Genomic DNA, 13540 nt, shown 5'->3' with positions numbered 1-13540 from the left:
TGTATCATTGCGTATAGCGCTTTGCAAATCCATTAGAATGAAAGACGTCCCTGATAATGTACTTGTAATATATCCTTATACAGGTGGCAGCTTACCTCTCTCTTTAGTACATTCTGTCTTCTGCTCACAGCAGCATTCATATAAGGACATCCTATATTCTATGTTCGGAGAAGTTTAGGACATCAGCTACAGGCAGCAGCCACTGGTACCACTAGCGCCGGCCTTGCTACCCGTGTTCTCCTGAAGGATGGAGCCACAGCACAAAGTAAACAGGGTTCTTAGTGCTGTGCTTATGTTTTACACTTTCAACTCCTGGCTTCTACTCTAGACTATCAGCAGCACATAGGAGGCTACTGAAGGGCTTAGGGTGAGACAAGGTGCGAACCCTGGTATCAGTGCTTAGTTTGAGCTGGTGGTATCCGGTTCTCAACACTGGCACTTAATTGCCAACACCAGCACTTATGGCAGTCTGCCACACGGTGGCACTGTTTGTCTCATGACGAGCATAGCAACTGCTGCTTATTACTTCAATAAACATTGGAAATGACAAATACCTGCCTCCAAAGTCATTCCTAGAGGTTTGGCGGACTGAAATAGTCAGAATTGTCACACTTTGAGACTGATGTTTGTAGTTGTGTTGTTACAGTAACTGGCAATGCTGACAGCGCAGTGGGCAGTACAAGCTGAAGTGGCCTCCTGGAGAGGGCCCTGGCACTTATATTTTTACAAATTAAGCACTGCCGGGTATGCCTTTGGGGTCAACGAGTGTGTGAAGTCATTTCCACTACTGCTGACACTATGGTGATTAGACGTCCATAGTTCATATTTACATATAAACATGTACCTTTAAGATACCAACAATGTGTTGTAAGCATGGTGTATTATGTCGAAGACCCACATTTCCCAATGTGCATGCACCCTACAATTTAATGAATGGTGCCCCTGCGCCGGGCACATGAACCAGTAGGTTCTATACTCACCTGAGTCCTCCTGGGCCAGTTCTGTTGCCCTTTCCACGGGGTACAGCAGAGGTATCACAATCCCCTTGTTGGGCTGCTGGTAAACTGCAACCAGATCGCTGAGTGTGCGGAAGAACTTCACCGGGATCCCCTGGATGGTCTGAGGAGAGACATAGAAGAGTATCAGAGACTGGCCTGACAGACAGTGCAGACCATGGGCCTGGTTTAGAGATTGGCGGAGGGGGTTACTCTGTCTCAAACGTGACGGATATCCCGTCTGCTGTATTACAATCCCATTATAGCCTACGGAGATCCTAATATGGCGGACGGGATATCTCTCACGTTTGTGATGGAGTAACTCGTCCACTAAACTATAAATCAGACCCATAGACCGTACTTATCTCACCTTCATGGCATGAAGACAAGATGACATATGAAGCAAAGCACAATATGAACTCAGGATACTCCAAATTCAAAAACTGATCAAATACTGACCCAAATCAAATGAGTGTGCTACTTACACAGTACTTAAAAATGATGGATGGGTGGCTTTAATAAATCTCAGCCAATAGTAATTACTGGGCTGTCCCATTCCAGTCTGTTGTTTGTTCACCGTGCCATTACAGACAGGGACCAGGCACATGCAGATCAGCCATGGCCCCAGAAGGCAGGTCAGCCTGACCTTCCAGGCCACGCCCCCATGAAAGGGATTAAAAACAACCTCAGACTGGGTTCAGGCCTTCTCAAGCCTAATCAGCGAGGTGCTGCTTGAGTCCCATCTCACAGGGAGCTGCAGGACCCAGGGCTGGGCATACACATTATCTTGGGAAGAAACACAAAGTGAGGATGGAATGTTTGAATGAATCTCAGCTACTCTGGGCTGAATTCTAGCCCATGTGTGATTACACATCACAAAACTAAGAACAAGGACCAACCAGTCTTTGCCCACCAAAGGGTACATGACCTCGCAGTGTGGACTGGACTATTCATGTTAGACACAAATTAAGGTCGATTCACATTCAGTTGGCCTCTTGTCAAATGGAATGCAGGAGCTAAACAGCGATCGGTACTGATTTTAACACGCTAGCACCTGGAAACGTGTCCAGGGTCGAATGCTATTTGTATGTGCCAGAACATTAATGCCAGACCTATTGGAATTTCTCAATACCAAGGTTCCAAGAGAAAGCAGCAGATGCCTGCAGTACCACAGCCTGTTACTAAGTGACCGAGAGTAAGCAGCACACGCCTGCATTTACTATGTGTCCTGAGAGTGAGCAGCAGAAGCGTGCAGTACAAAAGGTTGTTCCCAAGGTTCAATGAGTGAGCTGCAGAAGTCTGAAGTACTGAGAGAGCAGCCCACACCTGCAGTATCACAGCCTGTTACTTAGTGTCCTGAGAGTAAGATGCACACGCCTGCAGTACTACAGCCTGTTACTAGGTGTCTTGAGAGCGAGCAGCACACACCTGCAGTATCACAGCCTATTACCCAGGGCCTAATTCACAAAGGGCCTCGCAATCGTAGTGGGACCTCAGTGCTGTGTTTTCCCATTCTGTAGGTCTCGTCATGACTGCGGGGCCTCCGCCATGGGTGCAAGGCCCTTTGTGAATCAGGCCTTAAGTGTCCAAAGAGTGAGCGGCACACGCCTGCATTACCACAGCCTGTTACCAGGTGACCTTAGTGTGGCCAGCACATGCCTGCAGTACCATAGGCTGTTACTAAGTTTCATGAGAGTGAGCAGCACACGTCTGCATTACCACAGCCTGTTACTAAGTGACTGGGAGTGAGCAGTACACGCCTGCATTACCACAGCCTGTTACTAAGTGACTGGGAGCGAGCAGCACACGCCTGCATTACCACAGCCTGTTATTAAGTGACCTGAGAGTGAGCAGCACACGTCTGCATTACCACAGCCTGTTACTAAGTGACCGAGAGTGAGCAGCACACGTCTGCATTACCACAGCCTGTTACTAAGTGACCGGGAGTGAGCGGCACACGTCTGCATTACCACAGCCTGTTACTAAGTGACTGGGAGCGAGCAGCACACGCCTGCATTACCACAGCCTGTTATTAAGTGACCTGAGAGTGAGCGGCACACGTCTGCAGTACCACAGGCTGTTAATAAGTGGCTGGGAGTGAGCGGCACACGTCTGCATTACCACAGCCTGTTACTAAGTGACCTGAGAGTGAGCGGCACACGTCTGCAGTACCACAGGCTGTTAATAAGTGGCTGGGAGTGAGCGGCACACGTCTGCATTACCACAGCCTGTTACTAGGTGACCAGAGAGTGAGCAGCACACGTCTGCATTACCACAGCCTGTTACTAAGTGACTGGGAGTGAGCGGCACACGTCTGCATTACCACAGCCTGTTACTAAGTGACTGGGAGCGAGCAGCACACGCCTGCATTACCACAGCCTGTTATTAAGTGACCTGAGAGTGAGCAGCACACGTCTGCATTACCACAGCCTGTTACTAAGTGACCAGAGAGTGAGCAGCACATGTCTGCATTACCACAGCCTGTTATTAAGTGACCTGAGAGTGAGCGGCACACGTCTGCATTACCACAGCCTGTTACTAAGTGACCTGAGAGTGAGCGGCACACATCTGCAGTACCACAGGCTGTTAATAAGTGGCTGGGAGTGAGCAGCACACGTCTGCATTACCACAGCCTGTTACTAAGTGACCTGAGAGTGAGCAGCACACGTCTGCATTACCACAGCCTGTTACTAAGTGACTGGGAGTGAGCGGCACACGTCTGCATTACCGCAGTCTGTTACATAGTGACCTGAGAGTGAACGCACACGTCTGTATTACCGCAGCCTGTTACTAAGTGGTGACTGGGAGCGAGCAGCACACGTCTGCATTACCACAGCCTGTTACTTGGTGACTGGGAGTGAGCGGCACACACCTGCAATACCACAGCCTGTAACTAAGTGACTGGGAGCGAGCAGCACACGCCTGCATTACCACAGCCTGTTACTAAGTGACTGGGAGTGAGCGGCACACGTCTGCATTACCGCAGTCTGTTACTTAGTGACCTGAGAGTGAGCGCACATGTCTGTATTACCGCAGCCTGTTACTAAGTGACTGGGAGCGAGCAGCACACACCTGCATTACCACAGCCTGTTACTAAGTGACCTGAGAGTGAGCAGCACACGCCTGCAGTACCACAGCCTGTTACTAAGTGACTGGGAGCGAGCAGCACACGCCTGCATTACCACAGCCTGTTACTAAGTGACCTGAGAGTGAGCAGCACACGCCTGCAGTACCGCAGCCTGTTACTAGGTGACTGAGATGAGCAGCACACGCCTGCATTACCACAACCTGTTACTAAGTGACTGGGAGCGAGCAGCACACGCCTGCAATACCTGCATAAAAGATCTGATATTCCAGGAGATACCACAAGTGGACTACACCCCTACCTAGCACCCAGCAGAGAATGGCTAGTCCCGCTTTCCCTCTCCCTTTACTCTTTGCTCCTTTTCTTACTCCTCCTCCATATTTATACCCGTTGACTTAGCCATCAACAATGCTTTAAACACGTCTATCAAACAAACAACCGCCTAACTCTTACTTGCAAAAGATTGTTAATGCAACCTGTACAAGACACTTTCATTGTACCCATTACCTGAACATGTCGTCTTTTCATAAATCAATTGAACCAAAAAAAAGAAGAGCAACGATTGAAAAAGTCTTTTATCTATTTCTAGCAGCGGTACACCGCACAGTAGAAGACAGCTGCGGGAAAGGGTCTGAAGCACTGATTGAAAAATGACATGGACCCTGTTTTGCACCATGGAGGGCGGGGAGAGAAGGCCAAGAGCAGTCAAAGAGCATCCATGAGGCAAGGCTGAGTAGCAGGTGCGGTGGCGCCCAAGAGGTGGGACAAGATGATGTGGCAATGCCTGATTGGCCACAGCAGGAGATGGAGGAGAATCGCAGCCCTGCCAAGTGCCACGCATCTCACTTTAAAATAATGCATTTTCAGTAATTTCCCCGCATTCCCGTAATGCCTGAGTTTGTCACGCTCAAGGTCTGTGTCCTGTAGTGTGATTAAACTGTATATTCTGGTTTCTCACTTTGCCGCGAATGAGATGCTCCGAGTACTGTTTATCATAGGGCACAAGGTGGCGCTGGTGTACAACAGGAGGTATAGGATTCTCCATATTTTGCGGCTAGGAACTATCCCACTATCACAGCAATTCATATCAAGACCAAGCGAATCACAAAGATGTTAAGACTGAAACACAAAACCACACACCCACCTAATGTACAAAAGCACCCCCTGCTGAAACCATGGTATCAAACAGAGGTGGATGTCCAGCCCCAACACAAAGCTTCTAACTATATGCCAAAAACTGGGCCAGTCCACACTGCAGTGAAAGAGGGGCCTGATGGGAGAACTGTACAGGGATAAGAAGGAGGAGGCAGGATGTGGCCCAACGTCCAGAACTGTCCACTCTAGAACCATAGAAGAGGACTTGACATTCTGAGCAGACCAACTAACTTACTCCTGCTAAACAAAGACGTATCTGATTCTCATGTAAAGCTCCCCTGGGTCAATTCACGCATTAAGGACCGTCACATATGAGAAACGGCCGTCATTACCAAAAACGAGCTCTTGACACAGATGCAACTGTCTCTTGTCACTGACAATAAAGTGTCACTCATAGGGCTTGAAATGTCACACATAAACGCACTACACATATGGGAATGTCACACATGACCAAGCTGAACACTTGGCAGCTATGCAATGGGTATGCCTCCATGGGACAAGAAGAGGACTTACCCTGCTCAGAGAAAGACAGGAAAAACAAGCACTTGCAATGCAACGGTCTCGCATTTCTCCGATTTAGAGCTATTAGCAGTTGTAAACTCCCAACCGGATGTTTCTTGCCTCATTAAATTGAAAAAACGAGAGTGATCACACTGCTTAACAAGCGAGATCGCGCTGCGAAAAAAGAGAAAAAGTAGTCCACAAACCTGATGGAAAACTGCGAGCCTCGTAGGTTTTCAGTACCTGGTCGCTGCGCTCGAGGAGGGCTAACCACTGGAAAAGGCATGACGTATGCATGCCTTCCACTAATGAGAGACAGCAGATTTTAAAAGGCAAGCCCACAAACCAATGAAAGACACTGATGTGAAATGGGCGGGGCTCCGAGCCCTTTTCTAACTACTACAGCGTCTCACAAGCGATACGCATGCTCATGCTACGCAGGCTCGACCCTAAAAAGGAAAATAAATTAAAACTGGAGCATTAGGCAGAGAAATACACATGAAACACAACCATTAAAAAGCAAAGTGAAGTGAATGGAAACAGAGCCAGATTTACTCTCCTTTACATATTGTTGCGTCAAGTGTCAAAAAAAGAGAGGTGCTTCAGATTTGGCAAGAGTAGTGACCTGATGAAGCGCTTGGCGGCGACAGCACTACAAAATGGCTGCTCTTTGTGTGGCTGAGGCTTGCACTATGGTTAGGACCAGACGTCCCGGATTTCCCAGGACAGTCCCGGTTTTCAGAAGATGTCCTGGTGTCCGGACGTAAATGTCCCGGTTTTTGGGGCAAAGGTCAGGTCATCCTGTAAACGCTTTTGTTAATTTTAAATAAATGTCTTGTTTTATGGGACAAAGGTCAGGTCAACCTGCGAGTCAGAAGTGAAAGGTATGCTCTCCTTTCACATGCAGCTCTAGAGTCTTAAATAATTGAAAAAGTAATGTATTAGTTTCTCCCCGTCTGCTGCGTGCTCCTCTGTATGTGTGTGTGAGTGTACACAAACACACACACACATTTATAAGACAGGTCAGATATAAAAGTGAGACTAAGGGCTTTAGTCCTACTTTTATGTCTAACCTGTCCCAGTTTTTTTCTTTTCAAAATCTGGTCACCCCTAACTATGGTGCGACGACGAGCCAGCAGTGCGTGGATGAAAGTTATGGGGGCGCTACACCCTCCAGTACAAATACTTATTTAAAGGGAACAGCACAGTGGTCAGAGGTGTCAGTGGTGACCTTCAGCACGGTGCTACATGTGGGTATATCCGGCGCTGTGCCAGATGGCACGTCTTCTGCCTGGCTTTGCCTGGATCCTGCCAGGGTTTCTGTGCAGTCCGTCCCAGACAAGCCCCTCTGTAGAATTTAACACTGGGTTGGCGCAAAGTGGTTTTGGCGATGTGCTAGGGACAACTTCTAACAAAAGACAGCTTTTGATTAAATGTAATAGTGTCTGGGCCTAAGTATTTAAGGAAGCAAACACAATTAGCACATGTAATTAGAATTACAATGTGATATGGGGAGCATGTGTTATCCTGGTACCTATTTAAAATGCATCGCCAGTGGCAGAGCTCTAGGGCGATCGCTCAGCCTGTGCCAGCGGCCTGGGATGTGTCCAACCCTCCACCCCGAGCCCTGGGGGTTAGTGCAGGATGTGGGACCCGTGGCTAGCACCCACCTGTACCGCAAGAAGGCCTTCCTCGTCCGGCAGGATCCTGTAGGTGTGCACGTGCCGCTGGAACCTGCAAGAGATCAGACGCAGGGATTAGTGCCAACAGAAGGAAGGGCTTCAGTGCGCTACAGAAGCCACAGCTTGTGTTCCTATGAATAGAGCCCTCTGCTCAGGCTGCACGCACCGTTTACACCACAACATCCATAGTCACATTCTTCTGCCCTCCCCAGGCCTTTCCTTCTCAGCTCTGCCCTAGATTCAGTCACTCAGAGGGAGGTGAAAGGGAACCGAGGGGGGGAGAACTAACAAGGTTACCGCTGGGTTACCACCCGCACTCCATCCCACCTAGAAACCAGTGTCTGATTGGCTGAAGATGTGTGAGAGCCCACTCACAAGCGCCTACAGGAGTGCTGCTTCCATTGGAGAGCTTTTAACTGAGCGAGTTTAAAGTGCCTCTTACAACTTTCAAAGTCACATTGCACCCAGGAAGAAGGGGGGTTATAAGCAGGTGGAGGTCAGGCCACCTAGTCAGAGTGTGACTACACCCGAAGAAGCACAGAACCGTATCCCGGGTGTTTCACTGATGCCCAAAGCAATGTGTAGATGCAGTCCGGGCATCTTTCGAGTCTTTTTTCAGTCTTCATTTAAGCAGTAATTACTGAGATAATCTCCTTTCATATAAACAGTTTTGGACTTGGCCCCTTCTTTAGGGTCAACCCCAAAACTTTTGCCTTCACTCTCCTGTATTCTGAACTCGTTTTGTTGGTTTTTAGGACTCTGCACACTTTACCACTGCTTACCACTACCAACGTGCTCGCAGTTTCTCTTTTGAACATGGTAATATTGGTTTCCACCCACTTGGCACCTTTAATTTACTTGTAAGCCTCTAGTAAAGTGGTACTAGATCTACCTAGGGCCTGTAATTTAAATGCCACTAATAGGACTGATTGTCCCACCCACTTAACTTACCTTTGACACATGTCGCAGCCCTGCCATTGCAGTGTTTGTGTAGTTTTAAACTGCATTTTTGACCTGGCAATATAAATCTTTTGCTATGCCGAACCTTCCTTTATAATACATATAAGTCACCCCTGGGGTAGGCCCTAAACAGCCCACAGGCCAGGGTGCAGTGCATTTAAAAAGATAGACATGTACTTTTAAGTTTTACATGTCCTGGTAGTGAAAAATTCTTACATTCGTTTTTCACCATTGCAAGGCCTACTTTTTCCATATGATAACATAGGGTTACCTTATTATATTTAATAAGTGATGACTTTCACTTGAAAGCAGGTAATTACATTGGGTTTGATGTCTAAAGAATTGAAATTTAAAACTCTCTTTAACCCTTTTGCTGCTACGCCTTTCCATCGCCAGTGCTAAGCCTTTTTTTGGCTATTTGGGGTTGTTTACGCTTAGGCCCCATAACTTTTTGTCCACTGTAGGAGGCTGGCCCTCCATGTAGTGTGCACAGCTAGGCACGCTGTGCAGGGGGTCCTGACAGCCACATGTTGGTTTACATGGGTAAAAGCTAGATCACCTAATGCTCTAATTTTTAAGGTAGCTTGGTCGAGCAGTTAGGCCAATCTGGGAGAAGTGCAAACCATTTGTTGTACTCACAGTATCAATCTTGCAACTCACATACTCAAAGGAATAACTCAAGACTAATTTATAAAAATACTTCAGATTTTTATGTAATTTTTAAGACCAAGATTATCAAAATTGTTTAAGTACTTTTTAAGACATGAATTTTTGAAGTTTAATAAAAATAGTCTTTTTGTGCGTAATTACGCACCATTGGAATCAATGGAAAGTAATCTTTAAAAATACATATAAAATCGTACCGTTGGTTTAACAAGTTCTCCTTTTGCAGGTTGGTCGAGGTCATCGGTGGGCACACTGTGCCAGCTGGAGAAGTTCGAGTGGCTCCCGGTTCCAGCGGGAGCAGCGATGAAAGGTCTCTGGAGCTGGTGCAGGGCCACTGCAGGGGACCACTTGAAAAATCGCTGCACAGTTAAGTTTAAAGGTGGTTCCTTGGGGTCCCCTTGGAGTGTCGAGGTTGCAAGGGGTGAGGGACCCTTACGGCACAGCAGGTTCTGCGGTGCAGGCTGGTTTTCCTGGTGTCCGATGTTATCTGATCAATACGTAGGATATTGGTTTGACCACTGGAGGGCGCAGTGCCACCAAATTTGGCATACTTGCAGGGTTTGTCCTCGCGGTCGTCGTTGTGTCATCGGGTCCAGTTGCAACTTCTGGTTCAGGAGTTAGTGGCTGGTCAGTGACGTGACCCTCACTGATTTGTTGGTTTCTTCTTGTTGCAGAGGGGTACCTCCACTCTGGGGGAGTTCTTGGGTGATTTTTTTAAGCCTGGAGGTCATCTGGGGTTCTTTAGAGTTTTTCCAGTGTCCAGCAGCTCCTCATCAGTGATTGTCGGGTCCTGGGTGCAGTTGGCAGGGGTTGGCACCTTTTCTTTGTTGCAGCAGGTCCACAGTTCTCGGGCCTTGGATCTTCTTAGGGCTGGTCTTCTTTTGTCCGTCAAATCTGATAACCTGGTCTAGGGATGCCCACTAAATAGTCAATTTAGTGGGCGTTTTAGAGAGAACCTGGTAGTGTCCAATGGGACACCTACCTTTGGGTGGCTACACCCATTACAGTGACCACTTCCTGTGGGAAGGGTCACTTTTCTATCCCTGACTGGCTATTTTCCTTCCATCCAAGATGGAGGAAAATGAAATGGAGTGGTCACCTCGCAGGCAACACCTTAGGGGTGGTGCATGCCAGGTGGGGCCACTCCTCCTACTCTTTGTGTAGTTTTGCGCATTTGCTCACGCCAAAAGTGGGGGTTTGCAAAGGGGTTGTCCATCTGCTGCTAGCAGCAGGCCTGGGGTCGAGTTTCAAAGGCAGTAAGTCCTTTGAGGGTCGCCGCCAGGGCAGTGCACATTCTTGAGGGAGGGGGTGTTAGCACCTCCACCCAGGAAGGGCATTGTTCTACAAACCAGACAGACGGATCTCTCCCCCAAGGTTTGTAGATTGAGTGTCTGGAGGTGGCAGGCTGGATAGGACCAATCAGCAACCGTGCTAGAGTAGTTAGCTTTTGCAGGGGGCACCTCTAAGGTGACCCCTGGGTACATTTAGGGATAAATCCAATACTGGTACCAGTTTGGATTTATCATTCTGAGTTGTTTGCTACCAAACAACCCAGGGTTCAGAGCGGCCATCATGTAGCTGGGAAATTCGTGTTGACAGTGTCCAACACGTGTATTAAAATGGCTGCCCTGTTCACTCACTATATCCCAGGGCTGGCAAGGAAGCAGTGGGAGCATATTGCTCATGCAACTATGCCCTCACATATAATATGGTGCACCCTGCCTTAGGACTGGAAGGCCTGCCAGAGGGATGTCTTATCCATGGTGTATGCAGTGTATAGTAGACAGGGCACACAGGCAGTGTGCCATGTCGAGCTTATGTTTTAGGTTTGCACCAGGACACTCAGCCTGCAATGGCAGTGCTGGGTGCATCTTCATGCATGGCCCTAGTGCTGCCCTCAGGGGCCTACCCTTAGTGCCCAAAGCCCTGGGTACCGAAGTGCCATTTACTAGGGGCTTATAGTGGCAGCTAAAAGTGTTGCCAATTACCTTTGCAATTTGTAGGGAAAGAACACAGGGAACCTGGTTAGCAGGATCCCAGTGCACTCCAGTCCAAGTTGCATCCAGAAACCAGGCAAAAAGTGTGGGGGGGGGTACTGCAACCAAGTGCCAGTTTCCCACATCCACATAAGGTATTTGTGGAAATGAATTTCGTCACTCTAATGGTAAGTTAAGTAGTTACTTTATTGGAGAGCAGGTACATATCTCGCCCCATCTCTCTTTAGCCTCCAACCACAGTGTCCCGACAGTCACCACTCTATTCTAGAATGGAAGCTGTCAAACACGGCACACGCTAGTTAGGTACCACACATCCCACTCCTTTAACAAATCTTTTCTCACAATGCCTTCTACAAAAAATGGCTAAAGAAAAACATTCCAAGACACACCTACAGAACTCTTATATATATATATATACACACACTATACAAAATATACTATACACTTATTTCGAAAAGTGAACAGGATGGTGCAAAATGGAATCTATTTTCTCAATACAAAATCTTGATATTTTTTTGGTTGCAGAATAAATCTACCACTGGAGTAGATACAGTTGGAGGCTCAGATTGTTCTTTGGAGCTACTCTCTCCCTTTCTCAACACAAAGTTTTCTTCACTTCCCTCTCCATGTATTGCTCCAACCAAATTCCATACAACCATCCTTTCCTTGCATACCCTCTTCATTGCGCTTAACCTCCGTCCACAACCAATTATAGCTGGTTGTTGACTCACTATGCAATTTCTCATCTGATTTCCACATTAAAATCGTATTGCATTTTGCCAAACTTCCCATGTGCCACAGTTTCCCATCGCTCAATAAGGCTGAACATGTAAAGACCTTTTTCACTTGAAGAGGGTTGGAAAACTTGCTGTTTCCCTTTTTCGTTTTCTAACCTTCACCCAATCACCAGGTGACAACCTAACATCTCACACACTGTGGCTTTGATCATAGTGTTCCCTGTAAACCTTTTGCGCTTTTAAAATATTGCTTTTGACCATGGCAGGAGACCACTTTCTCTGAATCTTTAAATTCATCCAAGCTCTATTGTCTTTGGAGAAAGGTTCTCTTTTTTCTGAGTATTTTGAAGGGACTGTAACCAGTAAGAGTAGTAGTTATTCTGCAAGCCCAAACCATAATTGCTGGTTCTTTTTACCAAACTACACCTGCATTGATAGCTGTCTGTATAGACCCCATAATAAATTGGTTGGATCGTTCAACAGCACCATTACCTGCTGGATGTTATATAGGTGTGTGTTTTTCCTTGATACCATTCCTTAACAGAAAGTTCTTCCATTTATCGGATATGAACTGAGGACCATTATCACTCAGCATTGATCTAGGAATGCCATCCCTTAGAAATATTCCAGACACAAATGAAGTGGCCTCTGATGTGTCAATTTTCCCACACACTTTAAATTCAGGCCACTGCGAGTAAAGATCCAATAAGACTATTACATACCTGGGTTCACCCAATGAATTCAGAACAGGCCCCAGATTATAAACAGCTAACTCTTCCCAAGGACTCTCAGGCTACAAATGTTCACCTAAAGCAGGTCTAAAAACCTTTAAGGACTTGTCCGCTTTGGCACACATCTCACAAGCACGTACCATTCTTTCAAAGTCACCATCTACTCCAGGCCACCAGTATGACATTTTCACCCTTTTTTTTTTACTTTACAATGCCAAGATGGCCTTCATGAGTGATACTAAGAATTTTTCCTCTAACATCCCAGGGAGGAACCATCTTTTCACCTCTCATGAGGCATTCATTGTCATTTAAAGTTAATTAATCTTTAACTTCCCACCATTTAAGATATTCTTTGGGCAACTTGTTTTTGGTCCGCCAGCCACGGGTAACACATTCCATTACTGCATGCCAAACCTCATCATTACCAAAAGCTGTTAACCAATCCTCCTTTCTTATAACATCGTTCTCCATGTCAGTAGAACAAACTTCCCCATCATCAGTTAGAGCTACACGGTATTCATCCCATTCACTTGCATTAACATTACTCATGGGTAATAGGCGAACGACTTAGGAAATCAGCTACCTTATTTTTATGACCTGGTAGATACACTACATCATAAACGAAGTCTAATAATCTTAACGTCATTCTTGCAATGTGAGTTGTGGCCTTTGCTGTACCATGCGACGTTAATACGGTAATTAAGGGCTTATGGTCGGTCCTTAAAGTAAACTTAGATCCCCATAAATATTGCCTAAGTTTTTCCATTCCCCAAACGGCTAACAGCATCTCCTTTTATATAACAGAAAACGTCTCTTCCGTAGGTGTCAACGCACGTGAAGCAAAAGCTATTGTGGATTCTATGCCTTCACTTGATTTTTGTGTCAGAACAGCGCCCATTCCTTTACCGCTAGTGTCAGTAGTTAGAATGCTATGCTCTATATTGTCAAATCCTTGAAAAGGAATAGCAGTGCAAATTTCTTGTTTAATATGTCCAAACACTTCATTCAATCCTACATCCCACTTAAACTCT

General features: G+C 46.7%; 1 protein-coding gene across 3 annotated transcripts in view; it reads right to left on the bottom strand.

The window, feature by feature from the left end:
* The window catches only part of LOC138261141 (phosphatidylinositol 3,4,5-trisphosphate 5-phosphatase 2-like), a 446236-nt gene that overhangs the window by 227457 nt on the left and 205239 nt on the right, over positions 1-13540 (bottom strand). For all 3 annotated transcript variants that reach the window (XM_069209825.1, XM_069209833.1, XM_069209843.1), the window contains 2 exons: positions 7407-7470; positions 981-1119 (listed from right to left, as the gene is read on the bottom strand). In XM_069209825.1, the coding sequence (XP_069065926.1) occupies positions 981-1119; positions 7407-7470 (203 nt within the window). The remainder of the gene's footprint in view (positions 1-980; positions 1120-7406; positions 7471-13540) is intronic.

This window comes from Pleurodeles waltl, chromosome 2_1 (assembly GCF_031143425.1).
Source record: "Pleurodeles waltl isolate 20211129_DDA chromosome 2_1, aPleWal1.hap1.20221129, whole genome shotgun sequence".
Lineage (NCBI taxonomy): Eukaryota > Metazoa > Chordata > Amphibia > Caudata > Salamandridae > Pleurodeles > Pleurodeles waltl.
The sequence above is the reverse complement of the archived record's forward strand: the minus strand, read 5'-3'. Positions and strand labels throughout refer to the sequence as shown.